A 20,809-nucleotide genomic window follows, 5' to 3' on the forward strand; every position below is an offset into this window, starting at 1 on the left:
ATGCTGCTATAAATATTTGTGTACAAGTATTTGTGAGAACTTATATTTTCATTTCTCTTACAGTGGATTGCTGGGTTACACAGTAACTCTATATCTAACTTTTTGAGGAACTGCCAGACTGTTTTCTAAAGTGGCTAAGAGGTTTTTCTTGTTGAGCCTAGGGACACAGAAATTGGTACAACCCTATAACCAAAAATAATGTAGCTTTCAACAAACTCAATTTTAGCTGAGTTCTTTGTAAATTATCATTCCTAAACTAAGTTTATGAAGTAATGAATAATATTAGTGAGTTTGTGGATAACTTGGATTCTGGATTCTTATCCTTGAAAACCAATCTTCAGGCATAAGAAAAGATCCCATCTACTCTGAGGGCTCTCAGAACCCTGCAGGAATATCTGAGGTTCAGTCTACAGAGGGTGGGGCTACCTGTCTCCTACAGCAAATAGCTCCAGGAAGCCAAGGTTCAGGCTTTCTCATGTCCTAGTGAGAAAGGCCTTTGGCTCTCCCTCAATCCTGCAATGACTAATTAGAAATGAGGGCAATATGATGGTAAAAAATTTCTACTTCCTTATTCTCCTTTGTAGGAGTCATAGTAATCCCTAGAAATTCTAAGTACATCTCCAACATATTTCAACAAACTCTCTACTTCTGCACTTCTTCCACTCCTAGGAGAACTGCTTACCCTAAATTCCATTTCACCTTTAAAAAAAAAAAGATGACCGGTAAGGGGATCTTAACCCTTGACTTGGTGTTGTCAGCCCCACGCTCTCCCAAGTGAGCTAACCGGCCATCCCTATATAGGGATCCAAACCCATGGTCTTGATGTTATCAGCACCGCACTCTCCCAAGTGAGCCACAGGCCAACCCCATTTCACCTTTGCTAGCTCTTTTAGGTTAATTTCAGATAGAGACAGTTCCTTCCTGTCTGATCTTTGCTGATTCATCTTTTGTTCCTTTTTATGCCAACCCTAAGGTCTTATTTACTCTGCGTTGGAGCCACATTAAATCGTTTCTGGAACAAGGTGAGGTATAAATACACATAAGAGTTCCTCTAGTCTGAAACAGTAATTGTTCATAGCTCTAAGACAGAAAGAAGAATTATCGTGGGAACAAATATCAATGTTAGCTCTAATCAATATTGGCATCTAATTTTTGTGATCCAACTTAAGAAAAAAAGAAGCATGTATAATGTATAATAGTTGTTATAAAAGGATGTAAAATGTAATTATAATTACATCCTTTTATAACAACTATTAAAAAAAAATTTAAGGGAGCAAACTAATTATAAGTAAAATATACTTGTTGTATTCTTGTTCTAATGAGCTAATATAATAGCAATTATGCCTTGGATTATAAAAAGCTTTATTTTACAAGATATTTTCATATTCATTATTCCATATGAACTTCAAACATCCTTGTGAGGTGGCATGTGTACATGATTATCATTTTCCAGATAAGAAAATGAGCCACAGAAAGGTTATTTGACTTGTCCTCTGTCACTTGGCTGGTTAGTGGTAAGAAAGAGCTTGAATTTTGGGCTCCCTACTGAATCCGAGCTACTTTCTCCTATAGACACCCAAGCTGCTTGCCAGACTGTAGCTCAATAGCCTAGTTTGCATTAGCCTTTTTGATATAGATATGAGATGGGGGTAACAGTTCATCAGAATTTAACCCACACATTGTAAAAATGCAGATACCAAGCTATTCTATCCTCTTGCATAGAACTCAATGAATTCTTAAAAAAAAAAGAAAAACGAAAAAGAAAAGAGAAAGTTTATATACTATCCCTTCGTAAGCATTCAGTGTTCTTGGAGATTTTTCAAAAATCCAATTAAAGTGTACGAGTGAAAATTACTGGATTGCCGTATTCTTTCAAAGTAAATTTCCAATCAACTTCAAATGCTAAGGATAAACTGTTTTTTTTTTTTTGTCTTTTTCCGTGTCCGGCAACGGATCGCAACCCTCAGTGTTGCCCCCGTACCGGACCGGGGACCGGCAACGGGATTGCAACCCTCGGCGTTGCTCCCGCGCCTCGCTCAGCCAGTGAGCGGGAACCGGTCTGTATGTGGGATCCGAACCCTCGGGCGGGAGCGCCGCCGCGCTTCCCAAGGGGCGCACTATCCAGTGCGCCACCGGGCCGGCCCGGATAAACTGTTTTTTAAGTATCCTCCTCCTTTTCTCCCTTCCTGTTTGTTGTTTTCTAAATTTCTATCCATAGACCTCTCCCCTTTTACTCTACAAATTCTCCCTAAGTAATCTCAGCCACTCCTTGGTGCCCACTTCTACCTGTGCACTGATAACTCTAGTCTCTCTCTATAGCCTGCACATCTTTCCTGAGGCCAGTCCAGTATATTCAACTGTTTACTAGAAATTTCCACCTGGAAAATCTTAAACACCCTAAACATCTAAAACAGAATTTATCTTTATCACACCAAAATCTTGTAAATTCTCCTAAATTTCCTATTTCAGCAAATATTACCACCTTTTATGAGCCAGCCAAGCTACAAATGTTACTTGACTCCCCTCTCTTCACTTCTTACAATACACTGTTCTTTCTGCCCCATGACTACCACTGATTTTTATTCTCTGTTCTTTATCCCCGCTACATTTGCTTTCAAACTCCAAACTCTGGGTAGGTTTGTAGTAATCACTTTCTAACTGGTCTCCAGCCTCCAGCTTCCTCTCCCTCCAACTCTTTTCTGCACACCACTGCCATGTTTTCTTTCTAAAACATAAACATGATCAAATTATGCCCCTGCTTCAAAATGTCAGTGGCTCGATAATAGGTTCTCAGGATTCTACACAATTCTTCAAAATCTGTCCCTACCCTTTTGGAAGAAATCTAGCCCTCTAGAACTTCCTGAATGGTAAGAGGGCATATAGCATAATGGTCAAGGACACAATTACACAGTCAGACCACCTGAGTGGTCTAAGTCAGCCATTTCTTGGCTGGGGTAAGTTCTTACTTGTGTCTCATGAAAATGGGGATGATGGTGGCTATACTTACCTAAATCATTTAGTTGTCTCTATTGCTTAGCATTAAGTATGAAAAGACACAACTGATACGTTGTAAGTACTCAATAAATATAAAATTATCATCACCATTATCTAGCCGCACGTAAGTAGTTGCTATTCCACGCTGTCTAATACCTTGCTCTTTAGGCTGAGAGAGCCCTTCTATCTCCTTTTCTGGAGGTCCAAAACCACATCCTTCAAGATCCAACTCAAATGTTACCTCCGCTATGAAGTTCTCCCACCTGCCCCACACAGTTAGTTACTCCTGCCCTTTGTGCTTTATAACCTTAAGAAATCTTTCTATGGTTACACTTAGCACTGTATTGGGTGTATTTTTATGTACTTGACTCTCTCCCACAACTCAAGTATGACCTCCTAAGGACTAGGGTTGTTTCTCATTAATGTGTAGACAACCTGCCCTATTGTCTTGCACAGTGCTGATATAATAGGCACAACCACAGCTTTGCTGAATGAACAGATCTCTGTTCCTCACTTTATGAGACCTAACAAACTCTGCTTTGCAGCCTAATATTTCCTTGAGAGCCTCAGACCATGTCTTCCCCATCTTTGTGTCCTGGAAGCACCTAGAAGAATGCACAGCAGACAAGAGCTGCTCAAAATGACTTCCTTGGGCCCAGGCCACAGTGACAAATTCAAGTCTTTCCTTTTAGACTACTATCTGTCAACAAGATTCCTAAAGGGCTGGAATAAATAAGGAAAAGTGAACTTCCATATCTAACTATTTATTATGAGGCATTTGAGTAAAGCCATAAACATTTTATAACTTTTGCTTTTGAAATCGTATTGATTTTGACTCCTTCCACCGCCTAAATCACTGTAAAGCAAGAGCAAGAGCTCCTTTATTCCCAAGTTCTCATAAAGTGCTGACATTTGTGACATGACTATAAATTTTGATTTCCAGCATGACATAATTATGTATAATCTTAATGTCATTCTCTATCAGTGACTCAAAAAAAAAGTTTTCTTCAATTCTGGTAGAATTGCCTTTGACCTGTTGAAATGGTGAAGGACTAAAAGTTAAAAAGCTTCAAGGAAATTTCAGCATTTGTAGTATTTCTCATTCCAGTTCACAGGTTTAAACATCAGATAGAATGATGATTTTCTAAGAGATGGAAGAACTTCTATCCTAGCAAAAGCTAGGAGTTAAAAAAAAAAAAAGAACCCCAATTTAAATTTAAAAAGTTTAAATAACATTTCCTCTATGTAAACTTTGGCAGGCAAATAAGCATAAAAAATACACACAGTTAATCTGTTTCAAGATAAAAGTAAATTTCTTTTCATAAGTGGAAAAAAAAAACATCACTAGTTAATTTGTTTTATACTAGTTAACTTTTTTTTTTTTTCCTTTTTGTCTTTTTTCGTGTCCGGCAACGGATTGCAACCCTCAGTGTTGCGCCCGTACCGGACCAGGACCGGCAACAGAATTGCAACCCTCGGAGCTACGAACCCTCGGTGCTGCTCCCACACCTCGCTCAGCCAGTGAGCGGGAACCGGTCTGTATGTGGGATCCGAACACTTGGCAGGAGCGCCGCTGCGCTCCCAAGCGGCGCACTGTAGCAGTGCGCCACTGGGCCGGCCCACTAGTTAACTTTTAAAGAAAATGTGCATTAAAAATGATGTAGACTAGGGCTGGCCGGTTACGCCAGTTGGTTAGAGCACGGTGCTGATAACAGGAAGGTATAGGGTTCAATCCCTGTACTGGCCAGCTGCCAAAAAAAAGTCATAAGGAAAAATGATATAGGTAAGTATATTGATGTTAAAATATATTTATTATATAAATAAAATATAAGTAAGTTAATTTATAAAATAGAATCTTAATTATTATAAAAATAGAAATATATTACATATATTTTATTTACATATAAGATCTGAATGAACATAGACTAAGGGGATTTCCCCAACTGTGTAATTATGGGTCTTGTAAATTTCCTTTTTTTTTTTTTTTTTTGCTTATCTGTATTTTTCTACAATAAACTTGTATTGCTTACATAAACAAAAGTTTTTTAAATAAAAAGAATATGCTTGTTTTTGTTATAAAACTGGAAATGATTCTTTGAAAAATTAAGACCATTGACATTTAAATTTACTTACCAAGAGATTCTCCCCCGCCACTCCTCTGTTGTTAAAAACCACACATCTAAAAACCAGGAAAATAATTTTTGTTATTTGTACACATGATTTTTTGCTCACGATATAATATTAAAATTATCTTACTGACACTGATTTAGAGCACTAAAAGATTTAAAAAATCTGTTCTACAGACATGACAATGTTTGACAGCTTCATCTAAATGCACTAAAATACAATTCCTGTTCTCTAAATTCAACATGTGAGTTCAAATTAGAAAAGTGTATATTGAAATAACGTTAATTTTTCCTGCCAAAAGAGCAGCATTTTTTTATTTTTAAAAAGATGACCAGTAAGGTGATCTTAACCCTTGAGTTGGTGTTGTCAGCACCACGCTCTCCCAAGTAAGCTAACTGGCCATCCCTATATAGGGATCCGAACCCGTGGCCTTGGTGTTACCAGCACCACACTCTCCCAAGTGAGCCACGGGCCGGCTCCAAGAGCAGCATTTTTGTAACTTTTTCCTATGCATATATGTGGGCTCCAATAAGTGTTATTAAAACAATTCTAGTTTAAATGTTTTTGCTTCAAATAAAGAAAAAAATGTATGTATTTGTAACACTAAAAAGTATCTTTTTTGGGGGGAGGGTTGGCTGACAGGTATGGGGATCTGAACCCTTGACCTTGGTGTTATCAGCACTGTACTCTAACCAACTCAGCTAACCGGCCAGCCCAGAAGTATCTATTTATATTCTAAGAAATAGCTCCTGTTCCCTCAAGGCTCAGCAAACACTGCGACTGGAATATTACAAGAGGTAAAAACATTACCACAGGTAAAGCTGCAAGGAGCCTGGCACCTGAGCTGGTAGGATGGGTCCCACACTATACTCCTGCCTGGTGTTCAGTTGACCTCGTGGAGGAAAGATTACCTTGTGTTTCCTATGATCCTGTTTGTATCTCCTGGGTAAATGAGTAATGTAAAGGGCCTAGATCAATGTTGGTTCAAGGCAAGTATTCAATGCAAGTTAGCTATTAGTAGCAGTGGTAGTTGTAGTGTCACGCTAGCTTTAAAAAGTTATTCTGTATTCAAAATATTTAACTCTCATTTAACTTTATCAGCCATAATCCCAGACATGTATTTTTTGCCCTCCTAGGACAAAATCCTGACTTGTGTCTGCAAAGGTTCTCATTCATTTACTGAGTCTATTTTCATCTCGATTAAAATTCATTTTGTTTGTTTACTTATCCAATCAATGGAGGCCATTTAAAATTTCCCTTCCTTCAGGTTACTGTTGACCATTGAACATGTTCTAAGCACAATGAACTGACTGCCCTACAGAATACACACTATAACTCTTCTCTCAGACGGGCTAGATTTCAAGGCACATCACCTCCATTCAATGTGGTATTCAGGATATGTTTTGGCAACAGAATTCTTTCTTGCATCTGAAAAGTCATATAGAAAATTTTATTAGGCCCAACTAAAAGATGAGAAATGTTTGAAAATCTTGGTTATACAATTTGAGAAAAAGCTAGAAATACTACTTCTATTGACTCATCTAAGAAAAATCTTTACTTTTTTTTCCTTTATTTTTTCCCTTTTTTAATTTTTTTTTTTTTTTTTTTGGCAGCTGGTTGGTAAGGGGATCCAAACCCTTGACCTTGGTTTTACAAAGAAATCTTAAATACATTATAAATACATGCAGAAAAGTTAGAGTAGGCTCAGTTACTCTTACTTTTTTGCTAAAAAGAATGGCAAGACAGACTAGATGTAAAGAAAATTTAAGTTGGCCACTTGTATTTATTTGCATAAGCACCTAAGTCACACAGGAGTCAGTGCTAAAGGTGATTGTGATCTTGAACCTTGAAGCTCTTAGTCATTCAAAAAAGAACCACTTTTAGAATATAAACATTAAGTAAGGATTAAAATAGTTTCTGGAGCAAGATGTCACCATGTGACTGCCACTGAGAGAAGGCAACAGAACTAGTAAGGAGAAAGAAAATGATGATCTGCAAACTCATGAAAAAGCAGCCAATACATCTGGGATTTTCTGCTAAACTGCAGACTGGGACATTTGCACTTTCCTTCAGGCAACTTTGAAACATGGATACTCTGGTATTTCTTGCTAGAGGAGGAACTGCACTGAACTCTCCATAAGCCTCTGTTCCTGACAATGTTCGACCAGGAGCAGTCATCATTGTGTACTTGTAGCCTTGGACTTGGGGCAGAGAGATAGATAAGGTGGAATGAGGGCTGCCACTCTGCCCTTGTCTCCCATTCCAGCTGTGATAAGCAACCAGCTTCTTTCATTTAACCCCTTTTCTACCTTGACAGTCATCAGGGAACTTTATATATAAAACTGAAAGAGCTGGTTGTGCAACTACAATTCCAAGCCTTTGCTTACTTCTATAATAACTCTCTCCAAATCATTTTTCCAATTTACCCCAAACCATTTTAAAGGGTGTGTATATGAGGAAAACTGTTATGCAAAACTTATTTTTCCTACATATTTTAACTATTTAAATTTTCTTTTCAGGGCCAGCCTGTGGCTCACTTGAGAGAGTGTGGTGCTGATAACACCAAGGCCACGGGTTCGGATCCCTATTATAGGGATGGCCGGTTAGCTCACTTGGGAGAGTGTGGTGCTGACAACACCAAGTCAAAGGTTAAGATCCCCCTACCGGTCATCTTTAAAAAAAAAAAAAAATTTCTTTTCAAACAAGGAAAATATAAATAAAGAGAAGAAATATAAAAGAATAAATCTCGTATAAGAACTTTTTCTGTGACAACAGAACCTGTTAATCAGGGAAGCAGGTGCATCTCCTGTAATGAAGGTTAAATAAAATTCAGAGACTACCTATAACACAGGGTTTCTCAATCTTCAGCACTATGAATATCTCAGACCAAATAATTCTTTGTATTACAGCTATCCTTTGCATTATCAGATGAGCAGCAGCATCTCTGGCCTCTACTGATTAGAAGCCAATAGAACCTGCCCAAGACAATCAAAAATGTCTCCATGGGCGGCAGGTTAGCTCACTTGGTGGAGTGTGGTGCTGGTAATACCAAGATCAAGGGTTCAGATCTCTGTACCATCCAGACACCAAAAAAAAAAAAAAAAAAAAGTGATGTCTCCAGACATTGTCAAATGTTCCTGGGGGAAAAAACTGACCGTTGGTTAAGAACCACTCTTACAGTGAGATGGACCAGAGAGCCTTGAATCTGCTCAAGCCCAGGGATCTACTAGATCACATGTTGTGGTCTTTCCTACCACATGAGTAGGAACAGACTCTGAGCTTGGGCACCTAAGAAAAGCAGTAAGAATTGCATGGGAATAGAGTACATCTCTAGGCTTAGCTAACAAATCTGTAAGATAAAGAAGTCTTATCAGACAACCTTAAATATTTTCCACTTCTAAGATCCTTCAAGTCTTTGAGTCTAAGAATAAAAATAATAATCAAAGGGTGAAGTGAGAGGAATAGTCAGGATCAGCTAGTCATACTAGATTGATTTCAGATAATAATAACATCAGAAAACATGTAGTAGTGTTTAATATGTGCCGGAACATTTTCTAAGCACTTTACATGAATATTAACATGGCAATGACTCCTTCACTCATTCACAAACTCATTAAACAGAATATTTATTGAACTAAAGATTGAGTTAGAGCCTGTAGTAGAGAAACAGAATAACAATGGAAGGTTCCTGGCCTCAAGGAGAGTACAATCTAGTTAGATGGAAATGACATGCACCATATTTTCAGCTGAGTGATTACAAGAAAAATGACATCACAAGGCAGTATAGGATTAGATATCCAATGAGTGGTATAGATAATAAATCCCTATTAGGTCAGGATGGGCAAAATTGATTAGGAAAGGCTTCACTGAAAAGTGGCAAAGATTTCAGCAGACGGGAAGTGTGGGATATATTATGAAGAGAACAATGAGAGCAAAGAGGTAAGGTATGAATATATAAAACGTTCTAAATCACCTTAGTTGAGACATGGCTACATAGGGAAGAATAATGGAAAATAAGGATGGGAAAATAGTTCAGGACCAAAACAGGCCTAAGGTTCTGAAAGCCAGATTAAGAAAAGACGACACGGAGGTTGTTTCCTGTAATGTCAGGGGAGATCCTATCATGCCAAATCTTCAATTGAATAATAACTATAAATTCTTAACAAAACATGAGACCACCCCCCCCCCCCCAAAAAAAAAAAGCAGGCAGAAACTGAACGAGAGTTGACACTTGACACTAGGAAGGAGAAAATGTCATTTGGTAAGTTTTCTATTTTTACAGCTTTTTATTTTATTTTATTTTATTTTGCCTGAGGAGAGGTAATAGTTGGTATTTTTCAATGACAGCTAAAAGTCAGATAGAAATGCTCAGATTCACAGGCTTGAAAAACTATAAAACAGAGTTTGATGCAACTGTAGCAGTCGGAAAATGAAGGGGGAAATCTCAGAAAGGAGACACAGAGGAAGAGCCCTAAATTCTGGATAAAAACTGGGCCCAAATCTCTGGCTGACCCCTCATCTATACATACATGTAAGTGAGACAGACTCCAAGAAGCCCATTTAAGCCTAAAAATATCTAGACAGAGACTTCAACTGCCATTTATCACAGAGAAGACAGACTTTGAAGTTTGAGTTTAGTCAAGTTATCTGTCTAATAAAACAAATGAAAATCAATACTCTTTGGAAAAATATAACAGAATCCACAGTCTCTATAATAGGTCATTTCAACTGTCCATATCATAACAAAAAATTACTAGACCATGAAGAAACAGGAAAACATGACCTATATTCAAGAGATAACATAACTGATCCTGAGATGGTCCAGATGTTACAATTAGCAGATGAAGATTTAAAGCAGCTATTATAAGGATATAAAGAAAAAGAAAAAAGCTTGTAAAGAATAAAAAAATAGGAAATCTCAGCAGAAGAATAGAACCTATTAAAAATGGAAATTCTAAAACAGAAAAATACAATATCTGAAATAAACAAAAAAGCACTGGATTTGCAAATTGAAGCTCCAATCTAAGGATAAGAGAGGAAAAAAAGGTTAAAAAAAAAAAAAAAAAAACCTCAGTAATCTATGGAACAATATCAAAAAATATAAATACAAGTAATTATGTTCCCAGAAGGAGAAGATAAAGAGAATTGGGAAAAATATTCAAAGAAATAATGGCCAAATATTTTCAAATTTGATACAAAAGACATAAACTTATGATTCAAAAGAGAAAGAGGTGCTGATAGCACCAAGGAGCAGCGTTTGATTCCCTGTACTGGCCAGCAGCCAAAAAAAGAAAAAGATGGGATGGCTGGTTAGCTCAGTTGGGTAGAATGTGGTATTGATAACACCAAAGTCCAGGGTTCAATCCCTGTACTGGCCAGCTGCCAAAAAACCCCAAAATAGATGTAATATTTTTTTAAAAAGAGAAAGAAAGGGGGAAGCATAATAGGGAACTAAAAACCCCAGAAAACAAGTAATAGAATGGTATACTTTATAACCATCATATTGATAATTACATCAAATGTAAATGGACTAAAAACTCCAATTAAAAGGTGGAGATTGTCAGACTGGAAAAAAAAGCAAGCCCCAACTATATACTATCTACAAGAAATACACTTTATTTTATTTTATTATTATTTTTTTTTCCCTTTTTTACTGACTGGTAACGGGATCACAACCCTCAGTGTCGCGCCTGTACCGGGGACCAGCGAAGGGATCGCAACCCTCGGTGTTGCACCTGCACCGCGCTCAGCCAGTGAGTGGGAACCGGTCTCCACATGGGATCCGAACCCTCGGCGGGAGCGCCTCTGCGCTCCCAAGCGGCGCACTCTCCAGTGCACCACCGGGCCGGCCCAAGAAATACACTTTAAATATAAAGACACAAATGTATTGAAAGTTAAAATACGAAAAAAGATATTCCATGAAAACAGTAAGCAAAAGAAGGCTGGAGTGGCTACAATAATATTAGGTAAAGTATACTTCATGACCAGAGATTAAGAAGGACATTTCATAGTGATAAAAGAGTTAATTAATAGGAAAACTAACTATCATAAATGTGTATGTGACTAATAACAGAGCTTCCATATACATGAAGCAAAAATTAACAGAATTAAATGGAGAAATAGAAAACCCACAATCAGTATATATTGATTTTAACACCCTTCTATCAATGAAACAAAAAATCAGTAAAGATATAAATAGTTTGAATAACACTATCAACTATACTAACCTAATTTACATGTATTTAACACTACATCCAACTACGGCAAAACATACATTCTTTTCAAGAAATACCTGAATATTTCCAACCTTACTAAAGTCATAAAGGTAGTAAAACAAATTAGCATAATTCACATACCTTTTTCTAGAATGTAAAGCTTCAGAAATCAAACACAATAATTAAGAGTATATTACCTACTGTATTACACACCCAACTCATGCTTATCCCATGGTAATGGAGAACAGTGAAAGTCAATTCATAATTCAGGAATCTCATTATCTCTTGTTTCACCTCTTTCCCTACAAAATCTATTCCATGTGTAGGAAACATTACTTGTTTGCCTGTCATGTCTTGAATTTCCCTGATAAAACTGAGTCTCAGTGATACTACAGATATATGTTATCCTGGTAGGCAACAATCATGGGATTTGAGGAGAGGGTTGTTCCCAAACTAAGAGCCTGAGACATCCAAGGGTATAAAAGAGTAGTAAAGAAGAGTCTTCAAGAACTATCAACATTTCAAAATGCCTAACAGAAATCATACATGTATCTGCAGTAAGGCTGTACAGTTGAATCTTAACCCTGTCACACACTAGCTGTTTAATTTTGGTCAAATTACTAACACTGTAGTTCTGCTTTTTGGTTGGTAAAATGGTTAATAATATGTATCTTGGAACTGGGTACATATTACATAAAATAACCTATGTACAGCACCCAGTTTGAGGATAATCATGTGGCAGGCACTCAACAAAGCTAAATTTAATTGTAGAAAACCTAAGCGGCAATTCTGGTTATCTCTTGCTGATCATAAGTTCTAAGTGACCCTATTAATTAAAAAAAGAAAAAATCCAGCAAGTTAATATTTAATTAATGCAGTTTATTTTTTTAGGTATAATATTTCATTGCCTTTTGGGGGGGGGCAGCTGGCCAGTAGATGTATCTGAACCCCTGACTGACCCTGGTGTTACAAGGATGTGCTCTAACCAACTGAGCTAAATGGCAAAGCCCCAGGCACAATATTTCAAAACCAGTGGCCACAAGGGAAAAGAGATAAGGTAGTCTTAACGTGAGGAAGCTGAAAACCGTAATATACAACTAGTATCAAGAATTCTCTTTCAGTGATCTCTTATACTATTTTATTGGAATCCTTTCCCCTCCCCTCCACTAGCTCTGATCCTAAAATTTACTCAGCTGCTTTCTGATGTTCTCATATTTAATTTACTCATTTGAATTCTAGCTGGGTCTCTTTGGCATTTTCGTAGATTTTGTGAACTAAATATCTGGTTGAATTAGTTGACAAAAAACCCTATTTAATAACAAAAGTACATTTATAGTACTCAACAGGAGCTGTTGTTCCAGTGTCATAGGTCACTGCTGAAAACTTTACTAGCTAAAACAGAGTCAGAGACATGTACAAGTATTACAGGATGGTGTAGATTCCAGTAGCCACTCTACCTTCACAGGCATGTCCTTCCTTTTCCCTGGACCACCTGTTGCCTGGCCAGGCACACTGCTGTCTCTGGGCTCTCTTTTCCTCCCGGTAATAGGGTCTACGCAGTAAGTACCTCATTTCCATCTGACCAGACTAGAAGAATGAGGTTAATTCCCTAAGTCAGAAAATGGCCCTGATTCACCCCTTATGGTTTCATAGCTAATACTTTTTAAATGTTTGTTATGGGCCAGGTACTAGTCGACAATCTTTATATACATTACATGCAATCCTCACAATCCTATGAGGTGTAGGTATCATTAGATGAGAAAACTGAGGTGCAGAGATATTAAATAATTTGTCTGTAGATACAAAGGTAGTGTGTGACAGAGTTGGAATCTGAACCCAGGCAGAGCTGACTCAGGAATCCATTTAACCATCTCACTATGCTGCTTGGCACTATCTAAGCTAGTAACATTCAAGTCTCTTTTTCCAAAGAAGATGGGTGCTCTGAACATAGAGTACCCTTTGAGGGCATGCAACTCTGATAAAAAGAGCTTTGTCCCTGAAAGTTTGTTAATCAAGATATTATTTTATAGCAGAATATCTAACAGTTAGTTCCCTAGAGAACGGGACCACTTATCAGTATCCACCATAACATTTTTTAGAATACCATTAAATAAGCTAAACCCTTCATTCAGTGATTTCTAATACGCATTACTTTATCTAGCTAGTCTCATGAATAATCAGTTAACTGTTTTATTCCCCAAATTTTAAAAAGTGATGTTAAAAACAAAAAAATGAGTTAAACTGCTTTAGATTGGGGGAGGTAGTCAGAACTCAACCTTTTGTTTCACTGAATTATTTGCCTTAGTTCAGCCTCCCCCATCTCTTCTCCCTCAGGAAATCTGCAGATGACTCCCTAGGGCACCTCTAGCACTGCAGGAAAAGCTAAATGTCTTCTAAACCTACAGTATCCATTGCTGCTGCCTCCCCTAAGTAAAAAATTATTAGGCTCAAACACCAAATTTAAAGTACATAAACATTTTAAAGCAGTCAAATTTTAACCACTTTAAAATCATCTCCCACTTTGAATCTCTCTCAGAAAGATACACAATGGATAATGGCATCCTTGCTCTCAATAGGTGGGCTCTGCAGTGAAGAATAAAGAATTTTGATCTTGCCAAACCACTTAAAAAATCAGTGCTTTCTCTAAGAAGTTAAAAAAAAAAATGTGGCAAGAGGGTAAGAAATTTCTTGAAACACAAAAGTCTACAATTTTGAAAAAATCCCTCAATTGATCCTTTTGCCCTCTTCTAACAGCTCTCTTGTTTCTTCCCTTTCTCTGTCAAACTTACCAAATGTGGGATCCCCTCCTGCTCCCATCTGCTGAGGTCAACTTAACCCCCAGAGGTGTGGCTTCCTTTCTCATTGCCCTTCTGTAATCTTTGCAAATTTGCTTTATCTGTCCTCATTCTCCTTGCCCTTTCAGTTGCATCTGACACTGCTGACCTCCTCATTCCCTCCATAACATGTCCCTCCTGGTTCTTTTGATATTCTAGAGTCCTGGTACTTCCAACTCTTTGAACAGTCAGTGGCAGAGGCTGCCAGTTATCTCCCAATATCCATCCTTCCATTCTTCCTTAGTAACAGAACCCCAATTTTAGTTGGTACTTGGCTGCCCAAATGAAAGATGTATTTTTCAAGCTTCCCTTGCAGCTAAGAGCAGGCCAATGTTATATAAGCAAAAGTGGTGTACACAACTGCAGGAGGCATCCTTAAAGGAAGCTGGGGAACTTTCTACTCTCTTTTTTTAAACCCTTCTTGGATGTTAGAATGAGAATATAATCAATAGGGCTGAAGCATCAAGCCATGGTACACCTTCTTGGACTTTTCTTTCTTTTTTTTCTACCCACCTTGCCTTTGCCTGGCTAACCTTTTTGGATTTTTACATGAGAGAAAAATAAACTTTTATCTTGTTTAAGACACTGTTATTTTGAGTTCTGTGTCACTTGCAACCAAACCTGGTCCTTCCTAACGCATACTTTTCTACTACTGTATACTCTTTGTCACTTCAATGAGATTGTGTGCTCCTTAGGAATTCTGATAATGACTGACCTAGATCTCAATGAATTTACTAATATGTAATTCTGGATGGGTCACTCTTTTTAATTTTAGTTGGGGGTGGAATACAATGGTAAACAAAGGCTCTTAAAGAAGATCAAGGTAAAAGACGATTCAGACGTTGCCATAGTTACTGTTTTTGTTATAGTACTGGAAATCAACTCAGAGAATGGGGAAAAGATTAGAGAAAATAGGATATTATTCAGGTACATAAAATAATACCTATTAGGCTATGCTACTGAATGAAGTTTTTTTTTTTTTTTGGCTCCTGGCCAGTACAGGGATCAAAGCCTGGACTTTGGTGTTATTAGCACCATGCTCTAATCAACTGAGCTAACTAACCAGACCTGGAGATTTTTTAGAAAAGAAATCTTGAATGAATGGGTAAGATTTTTAACTACTTTATTGCTCATATAGATGTAAATTATCAGAGGGAGCTACCTTTTCTCCAGTCCTCTGGCTTCCATGAAGAGGGCTTCTCTCTAAACACATTCCTGGCCTCCTGGCTTTTCTTACTTTATTCACCCTCCAGGAGGTGGAAGACTTAACTAGTAGATAAAATTTGTAAGTGTTTGTCTGACTCTGCAATTTTCTCTTCTTGGGGGCAGATCTATCCAACACAGTACATACTGCAATCTGCCAGTGAAGATGGACAGTGTAGGCAGGCCAAATGTTCCCCATCCAATTCTATTTACCTTTGACTGACTTAGTAAAGCATTTGCTTATGATTATCTTAAACGAATTTTAGCCTGGTTTCCATCCCATCCATTATTAATTTTGAATTAGTGGACCTCAAAAGAAAAGTACTGTGTTTTTGTTAGTTTTCAGGTACAAGAAAAAAATTGTTTAACATCAACAATAAACTCTTATGTTTCATCTGTCTTTACGCTAAGAGATTTTCTCTAATGTTTAAATCATATCTCACCAGTAAAGCATCAACAGTTTCCTGGAGACCTGACAGAATTCACGACCCTCCCTATACACTCAACCTTTTTATTATTATTATTATTTATTATTTTTTATATTTTGGGGTGGCTGGCTGGTAGAGGGATCCAAACCTGTGACCTTGGTATTATAAGGCTGTGCTCTAACCAACTGAGTTAACCAGCCAGCCTAAACACTCAGTCTTTACACAAGAGAGTAACTGGGGCCAGATGGCAAGAGCACCCCCATGCTATAGGGATGTTCATATTGTCTATAAAACTCCCTTGCTAATAGACATTATAACAACATCCATGCATTCCTGAAAGGAAGCTAGATGTTTATATTTCCTAAGAGGTAGGTTTGTTTGTACTTACTCTTCTAAATTATAAAAAATGTTCTACTCTGATCTGGAAATAGAAGATGATGGACATTAAGACAAACATTTTTTAAAGACCTGCTTTGTACAGGGCATCAAAGTAAAGAATTTTACATATTCTAACTAAAGCCTCTGAAGTACGTGAGAAAACTGTGATGGTGAAGTTATATTAACTGCCCAGGGTCACTCAGTAAATGACAGCTCCAATATTTGAATCCAGGTCTGACTCAATCCAGGCTCATGCACATTTCACCATATTACACAGCCTTCCACAAGCCCTGTTACCTGCTAGATCCCATGCTATAGTATCAATGACTTAGATCTGTTTGTCACCTAAGGATGCAAGCCAGTCTTCTGCCCGACTTCCAAATCTATTTTTTACCTCAATGGTCTTTGAAACTACTTGGCTCTCTGTGATAGACTGCAAAAATATTTTGCAGCTCTTCCTATCAAGAAGTGGAGTCTATTTCCCTACTCTCTGACTCTGGGCTGACCATGTGACTTCCTCTGACCAGTAGAACATGGCAGAAGTAAAACTGTGGGAGTTCTCAGCTTGAGCCTTAAAAGGCCTTGCTTCTACTTTTGCACTCTTGGAACCTTCTGCCACCAAATGAACAAGCCTGGGGTGAGACTGATTGTGCATGAGAGACCACGTAGAACTGAGATGACTCCTTTCAGCCAAGGGCCCCCAAGCACATAGCTGTCTTGGCTGCTGACCACAAATTCACAAATGATCCCAGCCAAAGCCAGAAGAACCACCCAGCTGAGCTCAGCCCAAATTGCCAACCCACAGAATTGTGAGTAGAATCGTTGTTGTTTTAAGCCAGTAAGTTTTGGGGAAGCTTGCTATACAGCAAAAGCTACTGATACAGCCTTTTGGACTTAGATTTAGAGACTCCTTGTAGTTAGGGCCAGCCTGTGGCTCACTTGGGAGAGTGTGGTGCTGATAACACCAAGGCCATGGGTTCGAATCCCTACATAGGAATGGCTAGTTCGCTTACTTGTGAGAGCATGGTGCTGACAACACCAAGTCAAGGGTTAAGATCCCATTACTGATCATCTTTTTTTTTTTTTTTTTTTTAAAGAGACTCCTTGTAGTTAAAAAATAGATGGGAATAGGCTCAAAGACCATTGAAAAGTTTACTGACAATGGCTTACTCATCCTTTCTCCTTCCTTCAAGGCCAGTCTATTAGAGCTCCCTAAACCTAAACAGGCTGTATCTTCAAGCAATTGACAATGAACTGGCCCAGACTTCTCTTTCATATGCTCCTTGAGGCAAGAAGAGCTTCTCACAACTCTTTGTATATCCTCATAGGACCTAGCACAAAGCCTTCCTTATATCATACATCCTCAGTAAAATTTCTGAATCAATAAAGGAGAGACAATTTGAACTCCTACAGAAGCTAAAACCTTCCAACTGCTTCAAAGCACAGTATAATGATAGCCTTGGTAATAAAATTTGGCAATTTTTACAAGCAATGGACAAAAGCCATGAGTACTGGCAACTCCAGGACTTATGAAACTCAGTCCTTTAGTTTTAACTACATAGTTTTAAAAAGCAGCTTCTAGGTCTTGGGGACAGGTCAGTCCAAATCTAGACTCAGCAATTTAAATATGTACGAAAGGTTTTATGCTCTTCTATACCTTCTGAGCATGTCTAAGTGGTAGCAAAAAAACTGGAATCAATCCTCACATCTAACTGGATGGTGTTTAAACATGGAATAATGATGAATTCCTGCTACTGCTTAGCAAATTTCTAGAACACCACAATTCCATAATTCTAGAACACCATAATTCTAGAACACTTAATCACAGTTTCTGAGAGAATGTCATTTCAAGAACAAAATAGGCTTTATCTGTATCTATGTCTATATAAAATTGAATTAGCTATTACAGCACTTTCCCCTTTACATTAAAATGTTTTTATTAACATAAACTCAACATCAGTTTTTCACACAAAGAAGTGTTTCAAATTTAACAAAAGATATAACTGCTTTAAACACAACTCAGAGTGTTCCATTACAGTAACTGTCATTAGCTAAAAAAGATTTAGGCACAAAAAAGCATTGTCTTTCACAACAACCTTGCTTTAAGATTCTAAAGCTGAATCTGAAACTTAAAGTTGCTAAGTCACTTGCAAAAAATTAAATTGCACCTGGTGACTGAACTGTATAATGGTTATTCAAAAATGCTGTGGCATTATCAGCTGCATACTAGCCATGTGCACATACAAATTCAGGTGGACGGGAGAGGAATGGATCCTTGTCCACCTTTGGAACGGACCTATCTTTGGAAAAACAAGGATGACCTACAAGCTGATTCTGAATATCTTTTATATTTGAGATCTGAGTTAGGGAGACAAGATTAGTAAATCCAGAGCCCAAATATGGAGTGTGACTTGAAGGCCACTGTGTACTCTTTCAGAGGTTTGTAATTGCTGTTCTCCATAGCACTACCTCCAGTGGGGTCTACTGCTTCTCAGACCTGGGGCAGCTGTCAACTCTCAGGTGATTCTAATATCATTCATTTATTCAACCTAAATCTGCTGAGTGCCTACTATGCTAAATGCCATTTCTTGTGAGATAATTCCGTTATGCATCTTCCTGAAAAAAGAGGGAAAAGAGGCAGAGAAAAATAATAATTTAGGAGATTGCTAATCCATGCAAAAAATAAGATTTCTGAAAAAAACATGTAAATATATTTGTATTTCATTTAGGATGAATTAAGTGAAAAATGGAAAGCAATCTTTCACTGGTACCTGTATCCTAAGTCTTCACTGAGATGGATCATATGAAGGATATACGATTCCTTGCTTGTTCCGGTGAGGCCAGGCAATAATAAGATAGTAGGTCTGATGCTAGTATCCATATAACATGTACTGTTATCATTATCAAACCAGTCCAGTGAAATCTGTCCTCCATCTGCAGTTTTAATAAGTTCACTGAAAGAAATAATTTAAAAGACATTACTCATTAAGTGTTTAAAGTCCCGTTTTAATTTTAGTGTTTTAATTTCATAAGTATATGACCTTATTTGGTCATCTCAAAATAACTTTTTCAGCATTCATTAACACACACATATCTATCTATACCTACGTATCACTTTCTTTCACTACAAGGATGTATATAGTACAATGAAGATTGTACTATAAAGTATTTCCGGCAACCCCAATAAAAGGTAGCATATAAAAATGAACTTGGAAGCATGTCAAATATTTATCTTAATTATTTCATCATCACTCTAAAATACCCAGTGTTTAACCCCTATTTGATTGAGGTCACCCAAATAACTCAACAGGGAATAATGAATAAGTAAAACGCTGATTTGATCACTGCTTTAGCTCTTTTGGTTCAATAATGCAGTCTCCCCACAGAGTATATTACAAATTTTGTTTCTTCAATAATTTAAAATACTTCTCACATAGCATCTATGAACTTGCAGAATTTTCCCAAATAGTGCACGTTTCAGACAACAAAAAGATCTCCAGAAGGACTAAATGACTCAGGGAAATTAATAATAGGCACCATTTAAATCTCCTGGTTATTGATATATTCTGGATCATATCTTTAACGCCTCAAGGACATTATCACCAAGAAACCATTTGTCAATTGTCAATATGAAGCCCTTTTATAAGAGTCCATCACACAAAACCCGAGTTAATTGGCATCTTTCTCACCCCTACCCCAGTATCTGCTACGCATCAATGAATTGGTGCATATCATCAAAGGATCTCGATGCTCAGGGACAGATGCATGAAAAACTGGAAAACAGTCCCCCCCAAACACTTCTCTCTTCTTTGAAATAAACCATTTACATCAGGGTGCAAAAAAGGGGTGGTGGGAGGGCCAATACCTGACTATTTTCCAGCAGCTGGGAGTGGAGTGGGAAACACACCTTCCATTTCATTCCCTCTTTCTGTTCTACGAGTATAGACTTACTAAACCAAAGGTTCTATTAACCGAGAACTGGGAGTATGAAAAACAAACAAACAAAATCAGCAATTTTGAAGAAATGACTGAAAATGGGAATTTACTTACTTCCTGTACTGCACCGGAGGCTTGGAAGTGATGAGCGGTCTCAGCAGGGTCTGTCCCCGACTCTCCCAGCACCAGACCGTCGGGTAGTACGTTTCTGTCACTACGGGACAGTGGTCCTGAAGGAAGCGGCTGAAACTCTCACCCCCCGTCACTAACCGGGGTTTCTGAAGGGAAAGCCATTATCAGTGAAGGGTGCAGAACACTGCGAAGTTTCTGCCAATCGTCAATCAGAAACCAGCACAGACTTGTCCCTCGCGCGCGCGATCGCATCTCCTTCAGGAAGACTGTCGCAAATAATTCAGTCACAACGGACTTTTTGTCAAATCTCTCGAGGGAAAGGCAAGAGTGGCGGTAAAGAAGTCACTCTCAGAAGCAGACTGCAGGGCTCGCGAACGGTGACAGGGCAGCGCCGCCGCGCCGAGGTCAGCAGGGTCCGGGCTGCGGCCCGCGGCCCCGGCCGGCGCTCCCACGAGCGGTCCCGGGGCGACCGGCACCCGCCCCTGCCAGCTCGCGGCAGCCTCGCGTGTTTTTTTTTAAAAAACTCTCCAGATGATTCTAACGTGAAGCCAGTCTGAGAACA

General features: G+C 38.2%; 1 protein-coding gene across 1 annotated transcript in view; it reads right to left on the minus strand.

Moving 5' to 3' along the window:
- Positions 1–20,809, minus strand: part of ABHD3 (abhydrolase domain containing 3) — a 57,891-nt gene that overhangs the window by 24,457 nt on the left and 12,625 nt on the right. The window contains exons 3-5 of the mRNA XM_008580257.1: positions 20,230–20,393; positions 18,951–19,133; positions 5,128–5,173 (exon numbers count right to left, since the gene is read on the minus strand). Coding sequence (XP_008578479.1) covers positions 5,128–5,173; positions 18,951–19,133; positions 20,230–20,393 — 393 coding nt within the window. The remainder of the gene's footprint in view (positions 1–5,127; positions 5,174–18,950; positions 19,134–20,229; positions 20,394–20,809) is intronic.

The sequence above is a fragment of the Galeopterus variegatus genome, unplaced genomic scaffold (genome assembly GCF_000696425.1).
Source record: "Galeopterus variegatus unplaced genomic scaffold, G_variegatus-3.0.2 Scaffold2052, whole genome shotgun sequence".
NCBI lineage: Eukaryota > Metazoa > Chordata > Mammalia > Dermoptera > Cynocephalidae > Galeopterus > Galeopterus variegatus.